We start from the raw sequence: 26823 nt of genomic DNA, 5'->3' as shown, positions 1-26823 counted from the left end.
TTGTTAAATAGTGGGTTAATAGCAGTGGTACTTAGTAAGTAACTGATCAATAAAACTTATCATTTTTCAGTCCATTGACTTGTCTTGACGCTAAATGTAATCAATTCCTATGACTAAATCAGTTTGGACTTGAGATGGGTCAACCATTTCTAGGTTAAAAGGATGGGAAACGGAATGAACGGTTGAAATTAAACGATTAGGTCGAGGGGTGAGTGATTCATGGTTAAAAGCATTTCAACTTTAGAGGGACATGCTTATCTTTCTACTAGCTCAATTCACACCCAAAAGAAGAGTATATAGAGCTCGCCATGGCTTTAAAGCTTCTGTTGGTCTTTCTAAGTTTGTGGAGAGTTCACATCGTTTGGGGCAAGACCAGCATTTTTGAAGATGATTTGGAGCTGGAGAGACAACTCAAGATCTTGAATAAACCACCCGTCAAGACGTTCGTGGTAATGATGTCTTGCTTCTACAATCACTTTCTCTAATATCCTCCTTATCGATAGATCTCTCTTGTATTCGATAGTTCTGCTTGCGGTAATTGGAGTTTCTTCGTTGGATTTTTCTATCTAGAGATATAGAAAGTACGAGATGATCGTTCTTTCCATGATGAAATTATATGATAAAATGCTACCGAAACATTGAATGTGGGAATATGGAAAGGATTGTCATGTCTTGTTTGAAATGATTAGCATCTTCTATAGATTTTTGAAGAGGAGATTTTCGATTACGATTTATGGGTTTTTTCTAACAAGAACTTTTTTTCTTTATGAAGACGAAAGAAGGAGAAACAATTGATTGTGTTGACATAAACAAGCAACCATCGCTTGATCATCCTTTGTTGAAGAATCATAAAATTCAGGTGAGTATGCGGTCTTATTCTCCAATCGAAGGAATAATCTGAATATTTGATGCAATAATCATAAAATATATTGTGGGATATCTAATTCCTTTCATATATCTCATGACTTTCAAGATACCTTATTTTTGTAAGACTTTCTATTAATCTTCGCAAATTTGGATGACCAATACGATGCGTTTCCAAGAAAGAGACATCATTACTTTTTCTCCCTGTTTTTTTCTCCGCCTTTTACGAATGGACTAACTAACACGGATGGCCCAATTGACAAGTGTCACACATGCGAGATTGACCTTAGGATACCTTCTAGGAGACATTCATAAATGCTTTTTCTCATTGTTTTCAGTGACAATTAGATCCAGGTCGAGTGTAATAAATGTTTTAAAGGATAAATAGCTCAAAACCCCCCTTTAAATTCATCAAAGCGATCTCGAACTTTGAAAAGTTTCAGATGTGTTTTTTTTTTTTTGGTGTAAATGTAAGTAGTATGTATAAGATGACGTACAGGAGCTGAGGGGCATTCCCCAGCATTACAAATAGAACTAAGATTACAAAAAAATGGAGTGGGGGAGTCTCCATATAGTAGCCAAAGTTTCATTTGTTCGGGACGGTCTAAAAGATTTGTAGTGCGAAGCTCGCCCTCTAACAAGTTTGCGAACTTTAGCCAAAATGATAAAGGCATCATTTGACTTTTGTTGGAAGCGTCTACGATTACGCTCCATTCAGATGTGTTATATCTACTAATATTTCAATTTTCATAACTTATAATACTTACCTGATTATGCGCCAATTCTTTGTTTGTTTTTTTTTTTTGACAAAAATAATCTCCACTTAATTTTCTTGACCGTGCATCAATATTGACAACTTTTCGACGTCACTAACCATATAGTATAGGTTATGTTGGTAAAAAAATAGTGTTAATATCACGAAAGACCCCAAATCGGTACACCTGATAAATTTACCCCAAATTATTTTTTTGACCACAAAAAACTCCAAACTAATACACCTGTGATAATTTTACCCCGAACTATTTTTTTTACTATTAAAAATCTCACATTGGTACACCTATGACAATTTTACCCTGAACTAATTTTTTGACCACCAAAAACTTCAAACTGGTACACTTCTATTTTTGTACATCTACTAGTTTTTCCGTTTTCATAAGGGTTATCTGAATAGGGACTAATTCGTTTTTCTTGACCAAAATAATCTCTACTTAATTTCTTTACTATAATAACCGCGAATAATTTCTTTATGACTTTTTAACGTTACTAACCATATAATATACGTTGATTTGATAAAGAAAAATGAGTTGGTCCGTTTTCATATGACACTTAACAACCATGTCCACAAAGAAAGTAGCATTTGGACGAAAGCTCAGGAGAAGGAAAAATTTGTAACTTTTCAAAGTTCGAGGGCTGTCGCCTAATGATACCAAAGTTCAGATGAGCGATTTGTCACTTTTCAAAGTTCTAGAGTTACTATGCAAAAGTACTAATGTTGAGGGTGGTTTTGAGCAATAATTATCCCAATTTTTTTACTTTTCTTCGATTACAAGTGGTTCAAGCGAAAGGGGACTCATTAAAGAGTTCGTGTAACTCACTACAAAAAAAGCCGGGTTTTGCCACGAATTTTGCCACGAAAAATTTCGACAAAATTCGTGGCAAAATGCATTTGCGACGAAATTGGCGACGGAAAAAAATTCGTCGCTAATAGGCCGTCGCAAAATTTTGCCACGGAAAATTCCAATTTTCGTGGCTAATTTGCGACGAAAAAATTCGTCGCAAAATTCGTCGCTAATTATCCGTGGCAAAATTCGTGGCTAATTTTGCAACGAAAAATAATTCGTGGCAAAATTCGTCGCTAATTATTCGTGGCAAAATTCGTGGCTAATTTGCCACGAATAATATTCGTGGCAAATATCCGTCGCTAATTTGCCACGAATAATATTCGTGGCCAATATCCGTCGCTAATTTGCCACGAATATTTTTCGTGGCTAATTTGCCACGAATATTATTCGTGACAAGAATCCGTCGGTAATTTGCCACGAGATCTATTCGTGGCAAAAGTCGTCGCTATTATTTTGGTCGCCAAAGTGCAACGAAAAATTTTCATGGCAAAAAGTCGTTGCTAATTATCACGTGGCTAATAAATTTTTTTTTTCGACTAGTTTATTCGTGGCTAATTTGCCACAAAAAAATTCGTGGCTAAATTCGTGGCTAATTTGCAACTGGAATTATTCGTGGCAAAATTCGTGGCTAATTTGCCACTGGAATTATTCGTGGCAAAATTCGTGGTTAAATTCGTAGCAAAATTCGTGGCTAATTTGCCAGGAAATTTTTTTTTTTTATCAGTATTTTGCCACGAAAAATTTTGACTATTGCGGCCGACATTATTCGAAAACAAATTTGGCGACGAATGTTGTTTAGGAACGATTTCGATTTGAAATCTGATTAACATTGATAGAAAATCACAGTCAAGACAAGAACAAACCCCAAAAAGAAAGAAATGAAACAATGTTCTAAATTAGCGAGTTCGCAAACTGTTGTGGCAAACTATTGATCTTGCCAAGAAGTTCTTTCACGTTGTGGCAAACTGTTGCGGCAAACTATTGATTTCCAAGAATCGAAGTCCTGTCCATCTGCAGCGCAAACATCACAATATCAAACTCCTAACCCCTGTTAATTTTTTCACATCTATTCAACAGCAGAAGCACAAAGATATAAGTACCTCTTGGAAATTTAAACTAGCAAGGATCATCATCATCATCAGCAGCATCAGCATCAGCATCATCATCATCATCATCATCATCATCGGAATCGACTATCATCATCATTGTGGCCATCACCTACTTGGATTAGTAGGAGGTACGGAGGACCGCCGGTCATTAGCTTCGAGGTTGAGGTGTTGCATGATCAATTGCAAACGTTGGTTCACTCCTTTCATTTCTTCGTCCTTCTGTACAAGTAATTGTTTCATTTCTTCGTCTTTCTGTACAAGTAACTGTTTCATTTCTTCATCCTTCTGTACCAGTAATTGTTTCAAGCGGTTCAATTCTTGGTCCGTTCGCTCCTCGTGTTGTGCCCTTAAAAAAGCCGCCTTGGAGGATGAAGTTGCGCAGCCGCATTCACATCCTTGACAAGGATCCCATCCCAAATATTTGACCTCTTCTCATTCCACCCGATGCCTCCATCCATAATGCCATATCACAACCGATGGCTCGGACGCAGCAGACACTATCACCATCACCATCACCATCACCATCACCACTAGCAGCAGCCGTGCTCATTACAAGTTCATCATATTTGTCCTACATTAACAATATTAATAAAAAAAAAAACTTCATATATATATAAATACAAAATATAACCTTATATACCTTAATAACTTTTGCTCGATTGCCGGTCCATGTCTTATCTTTTTTCTGAAAGGTGCGTTCAAATGTAGCCATAAATGTTGGTTCCGTCCCCAATTCATCTGCCTACAAAATATAAACATAAATGAAATGAGTAATTATTGATTTAACTTTACAACATGTTTAAAAGACTTACCATTCTTTTTCTATGCTCCCCGATATTAATAGAGACCCCAGCATATGTGGCAGACCCTTCACTAGAACTAGAAGCTCGATTCTTCTTATTAATTTCACTGATTTGCTGATGCTTTTCGGTGTCCCAAATTCTTTTGATTTCCGCCCAATTGTCAGCTGTAATAAAATCCGGCTTTTCTTGTCTTCTCTTTGCTCTATTCATCACATTTCGCATGTGATCACCGGCTTTCTTCTTAAAAATTCTTTTAACTTCTTTCTCTTCCGCTTCATCCCACTCGAACTTCCGCTGCAAGCAATCAATAGAAAAATAATTGTACGCTCAGTATGTTAAATCGAACTTAGTTTGTGAGGAAATAAAAGGACAAAACTTACCTTGAACTCATTCCACCACAATTCCTTTACTTCTTTTGGAGCAGTGGTCCAACTACTAAACTGCCCCATCCAATAGTTATCGATTATTTTATTAAGTCTCCTCACAACACGCGTAGAATCCATGAATCTGCAAACAGGTTATAACTTATTTCAACATACGTAGCATCCGTAAAGCATACAGACAATTCAGTTGACATCCATAATAATTCACATATATTTAAAAAAATGAAATACTTACGAATCTCCAAATGGGGCTATCATGAAGCGGGTATCTTCTTCATAATTCGAGTGTTGCGTTGAAGAAGAAGGTGGAACCGAAGGCGATGGAACTGAAGTAAATTCAGTTCGCATTTGAGGGTCGGAGGAAGGGCCAATGTGTCCATGTACTAGTTGAGAGTTAGATAAAAGGGCAGGGGCAGGGGAAGCGGAAAGGGATGGGGATGAGGACGAGGAAGAGGAAAGGCCTGATCTTCTTTGTGAAGCATCATCACGACGCATGTGACCTCCACGTTTATACTAAAAGGTGCAAGGTTAGACAAAAATAAAGAAAATTATGGACATATATTAAGGACACATAATGACGTACGTCGTGAAGCTTACCATTTTGTTATTGAGAGCAAGAGAGATGGCCCCTGAAAAAAAGGAAGCTGTCCGGAAATGTCTACGAGCTAAATTTCGGGTCCTACAACGATAAAAAAGGAAGAACTCATCTAGCCTTAGAACTTAATAAGTTACACTTTCACAACAAATGTTATGATGCAAGTAAATCACTAAGTTCTGTTCAAAATGAATATATCAATAAATTTTTACCTCGAAGGGAGCCACTCCAGAAAACGCAAATGTCACGGAAATAGTTTTACCCCGATGGCCAAACCTTCAACCTAGGCCAAAAAAGGTTTGGAAATAGTTTTCAAACCTAGATAATGATAAAATGACTCCGAAACGAAAAAAAAAAAAGCCCAAATGTCGCGGAAAACACTATTCACCAGAATCAATTTTTGGCAAAAAACCCATCTAAACGACTCCAAAAAGCCAAAAAATGGCTTGCGTCACGGCCATAGGCCGTGAATTTCGATCAGCGGGCCGTTTCCACTTGACCGACCAAATTTCAGCTCATTCCGACAACATTTCACCTTATTTCGACCAAATTTCAAACGAATTTCAACTAAATTTCAACTAAATTTCAACCTAAATCCGACCAAATTGATTATGTTTCGTTCTGTTTCGTGGGCGAACGAAACAGATTGGGTCTGTTTCACCCACGAACAGAATCAAATTCGTGGGCGAAACAGAAACAGAACCATTCTGTTTCGCCCACGAACAGAATCAAATTCGTGGGCGAAACAGAATGGTTCTGTTTTTGTTTCGCCCACGAATTTGATTCTGTTCGTGGGCGAAACAGACCCAACAATAATTACACACAGAAGCCAACACAACACCCAACACAGAAGCGCCCACGAAAGCCAACACGAGCGTGCCGAAGCACGGGCGCCCACGAACGGTTTGTTTCGCACACGAATAGAACCAAATTCGTGGCGAAAGAGACAACTGCTTCGTCCCACGAACGAACGAGCGAGCGAAGGCGGACCCAACACGAAGCGAGCGGACCCAACACGAAGCCGGCCAACACAGGCACACAGACGCAGACCCAACTCAGAAGCCAGCCAACACAGATGCAGAAGCACAGAAGCTTAGCAGAAGAAGAAGCGCGAGGCGAGAAGACGTAGAAGCACGGCGAAGCATAGAAGCGAAGCACGGAGCGTACGGACCCAAACGTAGACCCAACACATACATTGAACAGAAGCATAAGCAGACGCAAACGCCTAGAAATAACGGCGAAAAGCAGACCCAACAGAAGCATACCGAATAGAAGCAGACCGAACCGAATAGAAGCAGACCGAACACTCGCGGACGCCGCCGAAGAACCCAACAGAAGCAGACCGCGCGCTGGGTGTCCTCGCTTCCCACCGTCCGTCGCCGAAGAACGCCAAGAATCGCGCCGAAGAACGCCAAGAATCGCGCCGAAGAACGCCGAAGAACTGCAACAGAGACAGAGAAAGAGGGAGAAGACAGAGACAGACAAGAGACAGAGACAGAGATAGGTTCGATCGTGAGAACAGAAAAGAAGAACCCTAATTTGTACCCGCTCATGAAGACGACGCCGTATGGTGACTTTTCGCTGAAATTAGCCACGGATTTAAAATCGTGGCAAATTTGCCACGATTTTAGGATTCGTGGCTAAACTCGTGGCAAATTAGCCACGAATATTATTTCGTGGCTAATTTGCCACGATTTCCAATCCGTGGCTAATTTGCCACGATTTTAGCCACGAATTGTTATTATATCGCGGCAAATTCGAACCGAAATATAAAATTGTCGCGGTAATTTTGGGGTCTTTTTCAAATTCGTGGCTAAATCCGTGGCAAATTTGCCACGGATTTTAGCCACGGATTTCCTAAAAAAGAATAAATTAGAAATTTTTTTTAAAAAAAATCCGTGGCAAATTTGCCACGGATTTCCTAAAAAAGAATAAATTAGAAATTTTTTTTAAAAAAAATCCGTGGCTAAAATCCGTGGCAAATTTGCCACGGATTTCCTAAAAAAGAATACAATAGAAATTTTTTTTTAAAAAAATCCGTGGCAAAAATCCGTGGCAAATTTGCCACGGATTTTTGCCACGGATTTCCTAAAAAATAATACAATCGAATTTTTTTTTAAAAAAATCCGTGGCAAATTTGCCACGGATTTTAGCAATGGATTTCCTAAAAAAGAATAAATTAGGATTTTTTTTAAAAAAAATCCGTGGCAAAAATCCGTGCCAAATTTGCCACGGATTTCCTAAAAAATAATACAATCGAATTTTTAAAAAAATCCGTGGCAAATTTGCCACGGATTTTTGCCACGATTTCCTAAAAATAATACAATCGAATTTTTAAAAAAATCCGTGGCAAAAATCCGTGGCAAATTTGCCACGGATTTTTGCCACGGATTTCCTTAAAAATAATACAATCGATTTTTTTAAAAAAATCCCTGGCAAAAATCCGTGGCAAATTTGCCACGGATTTTAGCCACGGATTTCCTAAAAGAATAAATTAGGATTTTTTTTAAAAATCCGTGGCAAAAATCCGTGGCAAATTTGCCACGGATTTTTGCCACGGATTTCCTAAAAATAATACAATCGAATTTTTAAAAAATCCGTGGCAAAAATCCGTGGCAAATTTGCCACGGATTTTTGCCACGGATTTCCTAAAAATAATACAATCGAATTTTTTTAAAAAAAAATCCGTGGCAAATTTGCCACGGATTTCCTTAAAAATAATACAATCGATTTTTTTAAAAAAAAAATCCGTGGCAAATTTGCCACGGATTTTTGCCACGGATTTCCTAAAAAATAATACAATCGAATTTTTTTTTAAAAAAATCCGTGGCAAATTTGCCACGGATTTTAGCCACGGATTTCCTAAAAAGAATAAATTAGGATTTTTTTAAAAAATCCGTGGCAAAAATCCGTGGCAAATTTGCCACGGATTTTGCCACGGATTTCCTAAAAATAATACAATCGAATTTTTTTAAAAAATCCGTGGCAAAAATCCGTGGCAAATTTGCCACGATTTTTGCCACAGATTTCCTTAAAAATAATACAATCGATTTTTTTAAAAAAATCCGTGGCAAAAATCCATGGCAAATTTGCCACGGATTTTGCCACGGATTTCCTAAAAATAATACAATCGAATTTTTTAAAAAAATCCGTGGCAAAAATCCGTGGCAAATTTGCCACGGATTTTTGCCACGGATTTCCTAAAAATAATACAATCGATTTTTTTAAAACAAATCCGTGGCTAAAATCCGTGGCAAATTTGCCACGGATTTTAGCCACGAATTTCCTAAAAAGAATACAATATAAATTTTTTTTAAAAAAATCCATGGCTAAAATCCGTGGCAAATTTGCCACGGATTTTAGCCATGAATTTCCTAAAAAAGAATACAATATAATTTTTTTTTAAAAAAAAATCCGTGGCTAAAATCCGTGGCAAATTTGCCACGGATTTTAGCCACGGATTTCCTAAAAAAGAATAAATTAGAAATTTTTTTTAAAAAAAAATCCGTGGCTAAAATCCGTGGCAAATTTGCCACGGATTTCCTAAAAAAAAGCCTAAATCATGCGTACGGCCTTTATTTACGAAATCCGTGGTAAATTGCCACGGATTTTTGCCACGAATTTCCTAAAATTAATTTTTGGCTTTTCATGAAAAATTACTTGGCCTTGTGAGTGGGATTTTTTCATGAAATTCGTGGCTAAATTTCGTGGCAAATTTTCCACTGATTTTAGCCACGAATTTCATTTCTACTATCCCACACTCGCGTAATTTTTTTTTTTTTCCGGACAATGACGTTTCATTAACAATAATAGCAATAATAATATTCAACAACAATTACAATAATAATAATAATAATAATAATAACTACCACAACAACAACAACAACAACAACAACAATACTAATAATTACGGCAACAACAACAATAATAAATATGACAACAACAATAAACTTTGTCATAATAATAATAATAATAATAATAATAATTACGACATAATTAGTAAAAAGTCTAAAAAATCTAAATCTTCGCCTTCGCCTTCACCTTCGTCTTCATCTTGATCTTAATCTTCTTGTTCAGCATCATCGTCATCATCGTCATCATCGTCATCGTCATCATCATCGTCATCGTCGTCGTCATCATCATCATCATCATCATCCTCTGTCTGAAAATCAGCTTCTGCAACACCTTCTAGATCTACATCTATCATTGCTCCACATGGATCTCGTAGAGTAGGAATGTTATATTCCTCAGTTTGAACCGCATTATAAACTTCCTCTTGTTGATATGCTGTATCCTTCCAGTGTTCCTCGATTTTTCTTCGTGCTTTGATTTTACATACAGCCCACCAATCAGCTTTGTCACGTTTCAAACTAGGATATGATGCATAATATACTTGAATTGCTTGTTGGGCCAACACAAATGGTTCATATTTCTTATACCTTTTCTTATGATTTATTTCAACCAAATTAAACTTCGTATGTACCTTCGTTCCTTTGACGGGGTCGAACCACATGCACTTAAATAACACAACCCGCATTGATGGTCCGGGGTACTCTATCTCGATGATTTCATCCAACAAGCCATAAAAATCATCTTTTGAACTACCATAATTGGATGACCGAACACACACACCACTATTCATTGTGGCTTTTTCCATTCCATATTCTCGAGTGTGAAAATTGTACCCGTTTATGAAATATGCTGGCCAACTTCGTATGCTTGACTGTGGACCCCATGACAGATAATATAGTAATCCTTGCTCTTCAACTTGATCATGATTACTGTGAACCTAAGATTACACACGCAAAGTCAATAATATATATTTAAATGATGTATAAAATATTAATAACTTGGTTTTGGTCTATAGGCAACTTACATATGTTTTGAACCATGCTGCAAATTGTTTATCGCACAAACGGTCGAACTCATTTGGTGGTAGTCCATACATTGAATTTTGAAAAATCCTATTAACAATTTACATTTAAATATTAGTAAATATTTGACACGCAATACATATATTTGCAAAAGTATACACTTACTGGAAGTATGGCTCCACTTCTGGACAGTTCAGTAAAATATAGGTATGGGCGGCCTGCCGTTCTTCGCCTGTTAAGCAACGAAACTGACATGCGCCGCTTGGTCGACCGAGATAATTGAAAATAGAGAATGATTTGCAATTGGGATCGATGGGACCCTCATCATTTCTTCCTGCTCTCCGCCTCTTGCACTGCACGTGCGGCTCAAAATAGTATGATGCAAATGTTGTCACTTCTTCCACAATATATGCATTACAAATTGAAGCTTCAACACATGCCTTATTCTTCACTTTTTTCTTCAAATGATATAAGAACCTTGTTGCAATAGAAAGAAGTTTATCAGAACATAATATATAATAAAGTATTTTGAATTTTATTTTGAAAAAAATTTTACCTCTCAAATGGATACATCCATCGAAATTGGACAGGACCTGCAACTTTAGTCTCATAAGGCAAGTGAACTAGGAGATGCTCCATTGAATCAAAAAACGCTGGAGGAAATATCCTTTCTAAATTGCAAAGAATAATTGGAATGTCTCTCTCCAGTTTCTCCATGTGTGATACTGTTAACACTGTTGAGCAAATATCATGGAGGAAATTACTTAACTCTGTAATGGCGCCCCATACAAAGTTTGGTAGAAGTTCCTTCAAAGCTATTGGAATTAGTCTTTCCATAAATATGTGACAATCATGACTCTTTAATCCTGTCAACTTGCATTCGTTCAAATCAACACATCTCCCGATGTTCGAAGCATATCCATCAGGAAACCGCACAGATTTCAACCATTGACAAACGACTCGTCTCTGCTCCTTATCCAATGTATAAAGCGCTTTTGGTTTTGGTCCCCTGCTTCGCTTGCATCCACATCTAATGTTGGCCGATCACAAATATCTCTCATATCTTTTCTTGCATTCAAGTTGTCTTTTGTTTTTCCCGTAACATCCATCACAGTATTTATGACATTGTCGAAAACATTCTTTTCAATGTGCATAACGTCAAGATTATGATGAATAAGATGAGCTTTCCAATATGGTAGATCCCAAAATATACTGCGTTTAGTCCACTTATGTCCACTTTCGTACGCAATAGTTGTGCCATGAGGGTTTTCAACAACAGTTGGAAAGTCCTGCACTCGTTCCCATATTTGATCACCAGTCAACCTCAATGGTGGAGGAGTTTCTTTCAATCCTATTCTTCATGAACTCTTTTTTATTCCTTCTGAATGTATGATTCATCGGCAAAAATTGTCTGTGACAGTCAAAAATAGCAAGGCTTCTTACCATGTCTTAATCTGAATGACTTCGACATCTCCAAACATATCGGACATCCTAAGATCCCAGCTGTACTCCATCCAGATAACATTCCATAAGCTGGAAAGTCATTTATCGTCCAAAGAAGAGCAGCCTTCATTACAAATGTTTGATTAGTAGAAACATCATACGTAACGACACCTTCATTCCATAGCCGTTGTAACTCTTCAATCAATGGTTGCATATAAACATCTATCAACTTTTTCGGATTTTGCGGTCCGGTCACGATCAATGTCAAAAACATATAAGGTGTCTTCATGCACATACCGGGTGGAAGATTGTACGGAGTTAAGATAACTGGCCAACATGAATAACTTTTCCCTGATTTTCCAAATGGGGCAAATCCATCAAACGAGAGACCTAACCTAATATTTCGAGGCTCTATCGCAAATTCGGGGTATGTTCTATCAAAATGTTTCCATGCCTCTGCATCCGAAGGATGACACATTAGACCCTCTTCTCGTTTCATGATTTGCATGCCAAGTCATGTGTTCAGCGAGTGGCTTGAGACGCATAAAGCCTTTGTAATCTGGGGATTAAGGGCAGATAAAACATTTGCTTGCATGGTCTACACTTCTGATTACGACCTTGCCTCCGCATTCTGTTAATCTTGTACCTAGGTTGGCTACGAAATTTGCAAGATTCTCGCATTTTCATCATCTCTTCAATATAACATACAACCCCTACTACATACATCAATCCTTTCAACTGGAAGACCTAAGTTATCCACTAACTTCTTCATATCGTAAAAATCACTTGGCATTATGTTATCAGGAGGCATTGCTTCTCGCATTACTTCAACAAAAGAGTTAAAGCAATTCTCAGACACATTATGCTCTGCCTTGATATTTAACAATCTTGCTGTCGCCGAGGTCGAGCGGCCATGGCCGCCGCTCGACCTCGCGGCGACGACGAGCGGCCATGGCCGCCGCTGGACCTCGCCGCGAGGTCCGGCGCCAGGCCCCATGGCGAGGCCGCTCGGCCTCGCCCGGATCCGGGCGAGGTCCAATGCCTCGCCCATGGCCGGCGAGCCTCGCCGCAGCGGTCGCCGGCTGTCGGACCGGCGGCGCGGCGACGAAGTCAGAAAAAAAAAAAAGAGAAAAAAAAAACTCAATAAAATAACAAAAATTTAAAAATAGTTTTGCCCAAATTAATCACACCACTTACCAGTAGAAAAGGTTCACCGAGATAGATTTTTGCGCGTGCGGAGAGATTTATCGAGAGGAAGGGATAACAGCGAATAGAGAGAGGAAGGGAGAACAGCTAATAGGGATAAGAGGAATTAGCAGAGAGAGAGAAATTGGGTCTACAAGTAGAGGAAAATTAGCGACGAATTGTTATTCGTCGCTAATTCCGTCGCAAAATAACCACGAATTTTTTTTCGTGGTAAATTTCGTCGCAAATTAGCGACGACATTTATTTTTCGTCGCAAATTAGAAACGGAAAAACATTCGTCGGCAATTTCGTCGCAAATTAGGCACTAATTTTTTTTCGTGGCAAATTCCGTCGCAAATTAGCGACGGATATTTTTTCGTGGCAAATTCCATCGCAAATTAGCCACGAATTATTTTTCGTGGCAAATTCCGTCGCAAATTAGCCACGAATTTTTTTCGTGGGAAAATCCGTCGCAAATTTTCCACGAATTTTTTTCTGATAAATTTCGTCGCAAATTTGCGACGATTTTTAATCCGTGGCGATTCCGTCGCAAATTAGCCACGAATTTTTTTCGTTGCAAAATTCGTCGGAAATTTGCGACGAATTATTTTTCGTCGCTAATTTGCGACGGAAAATATATTCGTCGCAAATTGCGTCGCAATTAGCCACGAAAAATAATTCGTCGTAAATTTCCGTGGCTAAACCCTTGTTTTTTTGTAGTGACTTTTCGCTCAATTCAATGATCAGTATTATGTGTTTCTAGAGAGAGATTTATTACTTTTGCTCCGTTTTTTTTTTCTCCAACCTTTTAACCAATGGACTTGTAGCCCATGCAAAAATTTATCTTAGATACCTCTTAATAGGCACTCATGAATGTTTTTCCCGTTTTCTCCATTGATGATTGATTCCATGATGGGTGTCAAAAAGATTTTTCTTTTTCTTTTTTCCATGGTGAGTAGTTCAAGTGAAAATCAACTCATTAAGGTTTAGTTTGTTTCGCGGAAAATGAACGATTTGAAAAATATTTTCCTAAAATTGATCTCTTGTATCGCTTATAAAAGTAAATGAACGAAAAATATTTTCATCGTCCATGAAAATGTTTAGATATAAATTGATGTCGATAATAAAAATATTTTCCATTAACTAATTATTTTAAGCAATCATTTTTTGAAAAATGTTTTTCAAATCATTTATTTTGAACAATGCTAGCCTAACGGTGCCATATGTGCTTTAAATTAACTCATCTAATTAAGAAAAACATAGGTTGAAAACTACCGAATTTAAGGATAAGAGAAATAAATAGTCCTAAAAAATTTAACAGGTTGGTCAATTGAGTCCTTAATGTTTCGTTTTGGCAATTAAATCCTTAAACATTTTATTTCAATTGATCAAGCCTTAAACAAAGCGTTTAGGACCAAGAACTAATTTAGGGTGTGTTTGTTTTGGTGAAAGTGTTTTCCCAAAAAGTGTTTTATGGAATTTCATCCGTTTGGTTCTTTGAAAATGATTTGGTCCACGGAAAATACTTTCCGGTCAACACAAATATCATGTTTAATTTTAGGAAAGTGAATTCCCTATTCTAAAAAGATGAAAACATTTTCCAGAATTGCTCATCTTGAATTTATTAATATTTTTTCTTTTCCTTTCTTTCTTTTTTTTCTTTTCTTTTCGTTTTCTTTTCTTTCTGAGAAAGAAAACATTCATGTATTTTCTTTTCTTAATAAAAATAATTTTAAAATAACAAATAATTTTAAATAATTTTAAAAATATAAAATTTTTTGATAATTTTCACCATCAGATTTTTCCTCACCAAACAACTGAAAATACTTTTTAAGTCTTTTTTAGGTTTTAGCCAAACACCGAAAAATAAACTCATGTTCCTGGAAAATGATTTTCTGGAAAGTATTTTCAAGAAATTGTCTATTTTCCGCAAAACAAACACACCCTTAGTACTTACCCAAGCGTTATATCATCTTTTTTTCTAAATGGTGCGAGAAAATAAAACTGCCAAGCCAAATCCGGATGGTGAATATATTTTTTTCTATCTTAAAGTATAAAGTCATGCATTTTCAGTGACACAGAGTATTAAATGGCGATACCAAGTATGAACTTTCCGTAGAATGAATATTCATAGAGATAACATTTTTATTTCTTTAATTATGTCTTTATCTTCTTAATTTTTTCTCTTACAGAGAAGACCGAATTCACGTATTGTTAGCTCACCAACATATAGCCCGCCGAGCAAGTGCGTCACCTTCGGGTCGAGAGAACCATGCCCTATTGGAACGGTTCCGATACCTCGAGTTCGAAAGGAAGATATGATGAAGGCTAAATCCATTCTCAAGAACCCCTTTTCTCTTGTTGGCATGAATGGTGAATATCCAGGACACCATGTAAGTTTCATATATATTTTGGGCAGCGCTGTTTCCACTCCCGTTTTAGTTAAAACAATCCTTTTTTTCAATTAACTAACCGAAATACCCTCCCCCCCCCCCCCCCCCTCGCTTTAATTTATTGTTTCTTTTTTTATTAGGCTAATCAATAAAACCGTCTTTATTTCTATCATCTCTCTCGTTAGTTTCACAGCACAAATGCTCAATTTCACCCGAAAAAATTTCATCTTATCCTACATCTTGTTATCACTTTTCCTAGAACATGTAGTTAATTTTAATTTATAGTCTCATATTTCTAATCACAAAAGTTACATAGAAGATCATTTTTTTTTTATGATGGCTTATGAACACAACTATTTTCCTATTTTTATCAAATAGTTTAGTGAAACTTTACTTCAAAGTTGAAAATAAAATTCAATCTAATTATCTAGATGATCTTAATCTTGTGGGTGTTATTCGAAATAAAAAAACGCAATTAATTGTGTACACATAAGCCGTCATAAATAAAAATTTCTAATATTCTATGTATATTTTGTGATTAGAAATATGAGACCATAAATTAAAATTAACAACCTTCTCTAGGAAAAGTGATAAGAGGATGCAGAATAAGATGATTTCTTCTTAGGTGTAATTGAGCATTTATATTGTGACACCAACGAAAGAGTATAGAAATAAGGGTAGTTTTGTTGATCAATAAATTGAAGAGAGAAGGGTATTTTGGCCAGTTAATGAAAAAAATGAGTGTCTTAACCAAAGTAGGGATGAAAATAGCGTCGCCCTATATTTTTCATAGGCATAATTTTATGAAAAATCTTAAATAATTTTCATAATCTTTTGTTCCTTAAATAATTTCATCAAAGTGCCCACTCCTTTTCCTGACAGAAGGTCTTTGTACTAGTGGACGACGTGGACACCAAATATGGAGCGGAGGCACATATGTCGGTCTATAACTTGACTGTCCCACAAGATCTATTCAGTGCACATAAACTGTCCATTGAGAATGGCCCAGATGATCATCTCAGCACGATCCATGCAGGATGGGGAGTAAGTAGACTGTTGTTTTTTTATGTAATCAAGAGTTATATATACTTAGAATCCGTTTATTTTACGAAAAATGAATAATTCGAAAAATATTTTTTTGAAAATAATGTATTCTTGAAAATAATAATTTCATTATCGACAACAGTTTATATCTATACATTTTTCGTGGACGATAAAAAAATATTTCATTCGTTTGTTTTGTAAGTGATGCAAGCGATCGTTTTTAAGAAAATATTTTGTGAATCATTCATTTTTAGCGAAACAAACGTAACTTTAATGTATAAATGTATTTGAAGATGAAAATTGGTTTTGGAGAGAAGTTTAAATGATTTATAGATTAGAATATATGAGTTCAAATTGTCTCTACCCTTTGGCTCAATGTGCAATGTGATCTTGAACTTTAAATTTGGTCAATGTAGTTCGTGAACTTTAGCCCAATGTGCAATGTCGTCCATGAACTTTTAATTTGTTCAATATGATCCCTGGACTTTTGGTACATGTTCAATTTAGTTCAAGAATTGTACGAAAATGTTCAATATTGTCCCTGAACTTGAATTAATGGAAAGACAACATTAAACATTTTCATGGAGTCCGGGATCTAAATTGAATATGTATCAAAAGTCTATGGAGCATATTAAACAAATTACAAGTGTAGGGACAACATTACACATTAAGTTAAAGTTCACTGATCATATTAAACAAATTTAAAGTTCAGGGACCACATTGCATAGTGGGTCAAAGTTTATAGACCATTTGCGTCATTTACTCAAGTGACACAATTATCTTGATTATTTAAAGTTTGATTTTGTCCATTCTATTGTACCATATTCATGTATTAACAAAAGACGCAAGCATTTCATGGAATTTGTGCACAAAAGATTGAACTTGAAAATTCTGGGCAATTTTTTGTTGCCTCTTCAACTTTCTATGTTGTCTCGCTGGCGAACGTGAACAATATTTCGATCTGTCCTTGGCTAGGTTCATCCAACCTTGAAAGGCGATGGTCTCACGCGGTTGATCACGTTTTGTACGGTAAGAAACATCAAGAATACATATGATCATGATCATGTCTTCGATTGATGAAATCTTTTGTAGCAAGTCCGTTTTTCGTCACATAATCTACTAACAGACATTAAGTTCGGTCCGATCGATCTAATTTTGTTGTAATTGGTTAGGGCGACGGCTTCCGTAATGGGTGCTTCAACACCCAGTGCCTGCGTTCGTGCAAATACACAGGGAAGTGACCCCGAACTACCCATTGAGCCCCACATCGACTTACGACAGGGACATATATGAGCTCGTCGTCCACGTCGAGCACGACCCTCGCACTCGAAAATGGTGGCTCGTCATGAGGCACGACATCGCTATCGGGTACTGGCCGAGTGAGCTGTTCGTCAATCTGGCCGGCGGCGCCAAGAGGGTGTCTTGGGGAGGAGAAGGGTTTTCCGGGAACGCCGGAACTTGCCCTCCGCTGGGGAGCGGGCACATGCCGGATGGCCATTACAATCACGGCGCGTATTTCCAGCGGATCAATTACATGACCGGAAGCACCAGAAACCAGACTCCTCTGGCCGTGTTTGAGCACGTCGATAAGTCGAAGGTTTATGGTCTCAAAAACGACCAGTATATACGCAAAAAAGACATGGGGTATAGCTTCACATATGGAGGTCCAGGGGGTGCTTGTGCTTAGCTGTGTTGAAACAGGCTTTACTATTAATAAATTATATTAACGATTGGCGATATTAATGGTCGCCACGTTAGCAATTTCCGACGATAATTGGCTAGAAGGACTTGCAACTTCGCTCAAAGATTTAAGACTAAAATGCAAACTTGAAAAGTTTAGGATTGAATCGGCATCTGTATAAAAGGTTTAGTAGCGATTTGATAATTATATCCTAGTGGTTCACTTTAGCAATTCCATCAATCGAAAGAGACCAACGGGGCAAAATTACTAAGCTACATACATAACAATCACTCCGAAGAGGATTTGCATACCTTTCTTATTCCATGGCAAGAGAAATCGGGCCATGTATCATTTTGATAGTCTATCAACAGTTCATAATATCGATATCTCATCTTTTGAATTTTTGAATGTGTGTCGCAACGTACATATTGTGCCGAATATACTCGGGATTTTCAGCTTCTTTAATTTTTTTTTTTTTGAAAACCTTCTTGAGTTTTTAATGAATCTAAGTCCCATCTGATTTTGTGCCATCTATACGAGGCTCGCATAGTTGTTGACTTGTTAAATGTAGATAAATTTTTGTCATCATTTCATGTACATATATATAATTACTCTCATCTCGACATTATGGAAGTCCCAAGCGATTATTTTTTTCTAATTTAAAGCTGGCACTACAAAAAAATAAGGATTTAGCCACGGAAAATTAGCGACGAAAAATTATTCGTCGCTAATTGCGACGGAATTTGCGACGAAAAAAAAATTCGTCGCTAATTTGCGATGAAAAAAAATTCGTCGCTAATTTGCAACGGAATTTGCGACGAAAAATTTTTCGTGACTAATTTGCGACGAAAAATTTTCCGTGGCTAATTTGCGACGGAATTTGTGATGAAAAATTTTCCGTGGCTAATTTGCGACGGAATTTGTGACGAAAAATTTTCCGTGGCTAATTTGCGACGAAAAATTTTTCGAGGCTAATTTGCGACGGAATTTGTGACGAAAAATTTTCCGTGGCTAATTTGCAATGGAATTTGCCACGAAAATAAACTCTTGCTTCACTTTCCCGACTATTTTTTTTTGTGGCTAAATCCGCGGCTAAATTAGTTGTAAAATATGTCTTGAATTTTATGTACTCGATTCGGTTCATCATTCGACCCGACATATTTTTTGTGCGACCCCAACCCTCTGCGTCACGAACAAATTTCTATGGTGGTTTGCCCAAGCTGGAGTAAGCGAGCAAATGTTGCGGGGGATTCGGGGGCGTAGCCCCTGAAATATTTTTTTTGGGGAGCCCTATTTATACTACGGCTAGGTTTTTTCATTGATTTAGCCACGGAAATAAATATAGTAAGAAAATGCCGCGATACTTAATTTTCATGGCTAAATCCGTGGCTAATTAGCCACAGAAATAAATATAGTAGGAAAATGCCGCGATACTTAATTTTCGTGGCTAAATCCGTGACTAATTAGCCACGGATTTAGCCACGGAAATAAATATAGTAAGGAAATGCCGCAATACTTAATTTCCGTTGCTAAATCCGTGGCTAATGAGCCACGGAAATTAATATAGTAAAAATTCGGCGCGTGTGGGCAATTCGTGGCTAAATTCGTGGCAATCATGGTAAAAATAAGAACGTCACGGAACCATTTGAAGAAACCACGGTAAAGTTTTCTCTTCCTTCATAATGATTATTTTTACTAAATAAATTATAGAGAAGTTTGTCCATTTACGTTCTGACATTAACAATGTTTTACAAATGCAGGAAGGAGGCTTGCGATGACAACTGTTACAATGAAATTACATAAATCAATTTCTTTAAAATTCTATTTGATAGTATTCAACCACTGATAATGAATGTTCTTAAAAAGTTCTAAGTTGCTAATCTGTTTAAAAATATGATATTTAAAAAAAAAATCCTTTGCAAGGTCCCAAGGTATAATAAGAGTAAATACACTTTTTGATATATTTTCTTCATATTTTGTATTTTATAAATACCTGAATTTTCACTACTATTTCCATGGATTATGATGAAAGTAAAGATTAAGGTTGAGGTATGAAAGTAAAGATTAAGGCTAGTAAACATGAAATTCGTGGCTAAATTCGTGGTAAAAATTTGCCACGGATTTAGCCACGAATTTGAAAAAAAATGAATTAGGCGTGTGTGGGCAATTTTTTTCAAATTCGTGGCTAATTAGCCACGGATTTAGCCACGAATTTGAAAAATAGGCTAGTAGAAATGAAATTCGTGGCCAATTTGCCACGAATTTAGCCACGAATTTGAAAAAAAATGAAGGATTAATACCACGAAAAACCCTAAACTAGTACATTTGTGACAATTTTACCCCAAATTATTTTTTTGACCATAAAAAACCCCAAACTGGTACACTTGTGACAAATCTACCCCGAACTATTTTTTTGTCCGCCAAAAACCCAAAACTGGTATATATGTGACAATTTTACCCCGAACTAATTTTTTAATATTATTTTTTATTTTTCGAATTTTTTTATTAATTTTTTTAATTTTTCTTTACTTTATTTTTTCCTTTCTCTTCAACCTCTGGCCGGTCGCCGGACCGGCGACCGGCCAGAGGCGGAAGCCGGCGAGGTCGGCCCCGCCGGCCACTGCCGAGGTCGACCTCGCCGGCGTTAGGCGAGGTCGGCCTCGCCTTGCAACGGCGAGGTCGAGCCTCGCCAGATCTAGTGGGGGCCCGGCCCCGCTGGCTGCTGGCGAGGCACGACCTCGCCGGCGTTGGGCGAGGTCGGCCTCGCCCTGCAACGGCGAGGTCGGCCCCGCCCAACGCCGGCGAGGCTCGACCTCGCCAGCGGCCGACGGGACCGGGCCTTCGCCCTGCAGGGTGAGGTCAGCCTTGCTGGCGTTGGGCGAGGTCGGCCTCGCCCTGCAACGGCGAGGTCGAGCCTCGCCAGATCTGGCGAGGGCCCGGTCCATTCGGCCGCTGGCGAGGTCAGCCTCGCCCAACGCCGGCGAGGTCGAGCCTCGCCAGTGGCCGGCCGACCTCGCCGGCTTCCACCTCTAGCCGGTCACCAGTCCGGCGACCGGCCAGAGGTTGAAGAGAAAAGAAAAAAAAAAGTAAAGAAAAAATAAAAAAATTGCTTAAAAAATTCGAAAAATAAAAAATAATATTAAAAAATTAGTTCGGGGTAAAATTGTCACATGTATACCAGTTTGGGGTTTTTTGTGGACAAAAAATATTTCGGGGTAGATTTGTCACAAGTGTACCAATTTGGAGTTTTTTATGGTCAGAAAAATAATTTGGGGTAAAATTGTCACAAATGTACCAGTTTAGGGTTTTTCGTGGTATTAACCCAAAAATGAATAAGCCGTGTGTGGGCAATTTTTTATGAAATTCGTGGCTAAATCCGTGGCAAATTTGCCACGGATTTAGTCACGAATTTGAAAAAAAATGAATTAGGCTTGTGTGGGCAATTTTTTTCAAATTCGTAGCTAAATCCGTGGCAAATTTACCACGGATTTAGCCACGAATTTCATTAAAGGCTAGTAAAAATGAAATTCGTGGCTATATCCGTGCTAAATTTGCCACGGATTTAACCACGAATTTGAAAAAAATGAATTACGCGTGTGTGGGCAATTTTGCCACTGAATTTAGCCACGAATTTGAAAAAAGGCTAGTAGAAATGAAATTCGTGGCAAAATCCGTTGCAAATTTGCCACGGATTTAGCCACGAATTTGAAAAAAATTGAATTAGCCGTGGGCAATTTTTTAAAATTCGTGGCAAATTTGCCACGAATTTCATTAAAGTCTAGTAAAAATGAAATTCGTGGATAAATCCGTGGCAAATTTGCCACGAATTTAGCCACGAATTTGAAAAAAATGAATTTTAGGCGTTTTTGGACATTTTTTAAAAATTCATGGCTAAATCCGTGGCAAATTTTTAAAAAATGAATTTTAGGCGTGTGAACATTTTTTTTAAATTCGTGGCTAAATCCGTGGCAAATTTGCCACGGATTTAGCCACAAATTCCATTTTTACTAGACTTTAATGAAATTCGTGGTTAAATTCGTGGTAAATTCATTTTTTTAAAAATTCGTGGTTAAATTCGTGGTAAATTTATCACGAATTTAGCCACGAAAATAAACTCTTGCTTCCCTTTCCCGATTTTTTTTAAATTTCGTTGGTAAGTCCGAGGCTTTGTTTAGCGACGAACTCTTATGTCCGTGGCAAAATTCCCTAATTTTTCTCCCCGCGCTCACCCCAATTTTTCTCTCTCTCTCTGTTATTCCTCTGATCCCCCCCTTCCGCCAAACACCTCTCCGTCGCTCCCTCCTCCCCTCCACCAGCCATGATGGCCACCCTCACCGCCACCGCCGCCGTCGCCTCCTCCTCCTCCGTCGCCATCCGCCCGTTCCGCTCCCACAAGCCCTCCCGCGCGCCCGCCGGGATCCGGTGCTCCGTCGCCGAGGGCCCCGCGATCTCCCAGCCGAGGGCCGCCGGCGGGGGACTGGTTGATTGCGTGGTGGTCGGGGGCGGGATCAGCGGGCTCTGCATCGCCCAGGCGCTCGCCACGAAGCACCGCGACAGGGCCCCCGACGTGGTCGTCACCGAGGCCAGGGACCGCGTCGGCGGCATCATCACCACCGTCGAGAGGGACGGCTACCTGTGGGAGGAGGGCCTCAATAGTTTCCAGCCATTCCGAGATTTGTACGTTCCCATTCCGATAAATATACGTTCCGTCGGTCCCATTCCGAGATTTGTACGTCCCGTCTACTCTGATTTTGTGACCTTCTTATTGAAGTTCTCGAGTATGCTCGTGTGTCAACTGATAGATACATCGTCAGATTATTGTAATGGTTGTCGTTGCTCTTGTTTCGTTAGAATTGGGTATAGTCTTGATCGAGAAATGGAGATGATGTTTGTGAGTTTATAGGGTAAATGGGTCAGGATAGGGTGCTTTGCAAGTGTTTGATGAATGACCCAGTTCTCCAATTTGAGAATAGACGTGCAATTTTGGACCTTTTTTTATGCTGTTGCGAATAGCGGGGCGAGGCTCGAATCGGCGTGAGTTCTTTCTTGGGTGTTCTTCCTTTTTTTTTTTCTGGGGAAAAGGAAGAAAATGGAGAGGACAAAGCAATCGTTGGATAGATGCTCAAGAACACTCAGACTTCACTTGCAGAAGGTAGTGCTTCATGTGTTAATTTTTGTGAAGCTTTCGTTGGATAGATGCTTGCGACCTTTTTTAGCCAGGTTATGGCTGCTATTGGAGGAAATACTGCAGGTCGAGGTAGGAGGACTTTAATTTTAAGTCCTTGAGTTAATAACTATTTTAGTTCACATTTCTATTATGGTATTGATTTTCATCTTTTGTTTTTATGTGCACAGGGGATGCTGTTGTCAATGTTTACATAAACCATGAAAAAGTTTGCTTTTGTGGAAATGAGATCTGTTGAGGAGGCAAGCAATGCAATGGCCTTAGATGGCATTATCTTTGAGGTAAGTTCAACTACATTTTTAACATAATTCTACATTTTTTCTTGCGGTGGATCTGCCCCCTTTTTTCAAGGACATTCATATATCTACAACATTGACAAAACGTTAACTAGTTTGAATTTTTGTGCAGGGAGCGCCTGTGAAGGTCAGGAGGCCCAGTGATTACAACCCCTCCCTTGCAGCAACTCTTGGTCCTAGCCAACCTATTCCTAACCTAAATCTTGGTGCGGTTGGTTTAACCCCGGGTTCTGCTGGTGGGCTTGAAAGGTCCTGACCGCATTTTTGTGGGTGGATTACCATATTACTTTACAGAAGTGCAAGTGAGGGAGCTGCTGGAATCTTTTGGTCCTCTTAGGGGTTTTGATCTAGTGAAAGACAGGGAGACTGGAAATTCCAAAGGCTATGCTTTTTGCGTTTATCAAGATCTCTCAGTCACGGATATAGCTTGTGCAGCTCTCAATGGCATTAAAATGGGCGACAAGACTCTCACTGTTAGGCGTGCTAACCAGGGTGCAAACCAACCAAAACCTGAACAGGAGAGTGTTTTGTTGCATGCACAGCTGCAGATAGCTCTGCAGGTGAAAGGTTTTTACATTCATCGTTGAGGAGTGCTTTTGCATGGTTATGTTTTTCTACAATTTCAATTTTTTGGCTAATTCTTGCAATTTCAGTTCCGTGAATTATAGCAGCATTGTTGACATATTCTCGAGTATATTCATAGTAGTTTTTTTCAGCGTCATCTCCGCTTTTATTTTATTTTGCATCTGTGAGTTGGAACTTTAACTGAGATGTGGTTCATTGAATGTGTGGCATTGGTTTCTTCTTTTTAATTTGTCTTGTTACGATTATGTCCTCAAGTCTAAATTACCAAGGCTTTTTAACTTTTGCAGAAGCTTATGTATCAACCTGGTGCACTTGCTACTAAAGTGGTATGTCTAACAGAAGTAGTTACTGAGGATGAGCTTAAAGATGATGGGGAGTATGAAGATATATTGGAGGATATGAGACAAGAAGGCGGAAAATTTGGTAAGAACTGTCTATATAGTTCTTGTTAATTTCTGCTCTTATTTTGAGGTTTTTGACTCGCCAAAAGTATATTAATATTTTTGTTCTTTCTTTGTGCTGTATCTCTGTTTTACAGCCTTTTCTTGTTCCACATTCTGCTTAAAGAATCGGGCCTAACATTCAAAAAGAAGTTTCCAAAGCCTTATATCTTCACCTAGATTTCAAAATCTAAGCTCTTTTCTTCGTTCTAATGATACTTGTTTTGCAGGTAATTTGGTGAATGTGGCCATACCTCGTCCCAGACCAGATGGAGAACCTTCCGCAGGTGTTGGAAAGGTAATTCTACCACCTGCTATGGGCAATGCTCTTCTGCCTCCCTGGGTATCTGCGTTTGTCTGCATTTTTCTCCCTCTGGGTGTTGGGAATACATGGGTGCTCATGTGTCTTTCTGCTTTTGGTTTTTTTATGACGTTTGGAGGAGGGGGTAAGGGGTGTTGGCTGCTACCATGTTACAATACTCTCCCATTATAAGTTGCAAATTATCTGTTATATTATGATTCGTTGTCTCTGATTCTTTTCTATCCTCTGTGGCCAATGTGCCTACTGTGCAAGACTTAGGAAATGATGGATTTGGGGGTTGATAATGTAGTGCTTTGTTGCCATAAAAGACCTGACCGCAAATTAATAATTGTAGTGCTTTGTGGCCAATCCTTGGTAATGGACCATCCTCTACTGAAAATTGTAGATGAGGGTCGAGATCATGTCTCCTTTGGTGCCCTGAACCAATGTAATGAAATGTATGAAGTGATATTAAATTGCCAATCCAGCATTCTTATCACTGATGCAATTGCTGGATTCCAGAAAATGCTCTGCATGGATCCTAGAAGAAGCAAGATGCTCTGCAAGAACTTCACGATCTTATTACCTCGAAGAGATCCCGAGCATGGCAAAATACCCTTGAGAGGATTATGTTCAAGTACATTGAGCTATGTGTTGATATGCGGAGGGGGAGATTTGCCAAGGATGTTCAAGTACATTGAGCTATGTGTTGATATGCGGAGGGGGAGATTTGCCAAGGATGTTCAAGTACATTGAGTTATATGTTCAAGTACATGGAAAATGTAGATGAATGTATTTCATTTTCATATTATTATAATAGTTTGATCACATTGAGCTATATGTTCAAGTACATGGAAAATGTAGATGAATGTATTTCATTTTCATATTATTATAATATTTTGATGTTATTAAGTGCTTAATCAATATTAAATACATATTCTAGAAATTAATTTTGCTTTAAATTACATTTAAAATCGAATAAGAAAATGAAATACATTCATTTTGGTGGGTAATTTAAATTACCCACGAATTTTGCAACAAATAAGTTCGTCGCAAAAAACTGACAAAAAAAAAATTTTGATGGCAAATTAGCCATGAATTTTGCCACGAAATGTGCTCGTCGCAAATTAGCGATAAATTTTGCCACGAATAATTAGCAACGATTTTTGCCACGAAAATATTTCGTCGCAATTTCGTGACCAACAAAAAACAATTTTGAAAAAAATAGCGATGAATTTTGCCACGAATACACTTCGTGACAAATTAGCGACGAATTTTGCCACGAATAATTAGCGACGAATTTTGTTTCGTGGCAAATTAGCCACGAATAATTAGCCACGAATAATTAGCCACGAATTTTGCGACGAATTCTTTTTCGTCGCAAATTAGCGACGAAAATTGAAATTTTCCGTTGCAAAATTTTGCGACGGCCTATTAGCGACGAATTTTTTTCCGTCGCTAATTTCGTCGCAAATTCTTTTAGCGACGAAATTTTGCCAAATTTTTCGTGGCAAAATTCGTCGCTAAAACCAACTTTTTTTGTAGTGTGGTCTCTTACTCGCACTTTTTTTCAAAAGGTATCGAAGACACCAAACTTTGAAGGAGTCGATAGATTCGCGCTAGAAAGACTACTTTTCATCAATGTTTTTTTTTTTAATAGTCTCTCGATAACCGATGATTGTTTTTTTTTTTTTTGGTAACCCAGGGAACCCCGCACGGCCGACAGCCGGGAGGTAAACCCTGGGGGCGACACGTGCTAGCCACCACACATGTGCACCGGTTAAGTCACCCTGCGGCGCCCGGGATTCGAACACTTAACCTTTTGCGAGAGGAAGAGTGCCCTTTCCAGCAACGCCACCCAGGTGGGTGGTGATAACCGATGATTGTTGATCACGACTATTGCCAAAAAGTCTCAATGAAAATGAATATTCACGCGGAAGAGCATGCATTTGTCCCGGTTTCAATGAGGTCGAACGCACCCGATCTTTAAGGGTTTAACCAAAAGGACAAGTACCACCAA

The 26823-nt window shown here is 38.3% G+C and overlaps 2 protein-coding genes and 2 pseudogenes across 2 annotated transcripts; 2 read left to right on the top strand and 2 right to left on the bottom strand.

Moving 5' to 3' along the window:
• Window positions 1–335: 335 nt before the first annotated feature.
• On the bottom strand, window positions 336–4686 carry LOC130140114 (uncharacterized). Its single transcript, XM_056318652.1, has 4 exons — window positions 4408–4686; window positions 4236–4337; window positions 4044–4166; window positions 336–566 (listed from the first exon to the last, which is right to left on the bottom strand). The coding sequence occupies exons 1-4, from the start codon at window positions 4618–4620 to the stop codon at window positions 336–338; spliced, it is 669 nt and encodes a 222-aa protein (XP_056174627.1). The 5' UTR covers window positions 4621–4686.
• A 4937-nt stretch (window positions 4687–9623) lies between these two features.
• LOC130140190 (uncharacterized) lies at window positions 9624–10848 on the bottom strand. Its single transcript, XM_056318916.1, has 5 exons — window positions 10807–10848; window positions 10416–10727; window positions 10253–10340; window positions 10062–10165; window positions 9624–9699 (listed from the first exon to the last, which is right to left on the bottom strand). The coding sequence occupies exons 1-5, from the start codon at window positions 10821–10823 to the stop codon at window positions 9639–9641; spliced, it is 582 nt and encodes a 193-aa protein (XP_056174891.1). The 5' UTR covers window positions 10824–10848; the 3' UTR covers window positions 9624–9638.
• Window positions 10849–15199: 4351 nt separating this feature from the next.
• On the top strand, window positions 15200–17893 carry LOC115666788 (uncharacterized; annotated as a pseudogene).
• Window positions 17894–23177: 5284 nt separating this feature from the next.
• Window positions 23178–25723, top strand: LOC115689470 (splicing factor U2af large subunit A-like; annotated as a pseudogene).
• Window positions 25724–26823: the final 1100 nt, after the last annotated feature.

This window comes from Syzygium oleosum, unplaced genomic scaffold (assembly GCF_021117445.2).
Source record: "Syzygium oleosum isolate NSW1041296 unplaced genomic scaffold, Sole_v2.1 Sole_v2.16, whole genome shotgun sequence".
NCBI classification, from domain to species: domain Eukaryota; kingdom Viridiplantae; phylum Streptophyta; class Magnoliopsida; order Myrtales; family Myrtaceae; genus Syzygium; species Syzygium oleosum.
The sequence above is the reverse complement of the archived record's forward strand: the minus strand, read 5'-3'. Positions and strand labels throughout refer to the sequence as shown.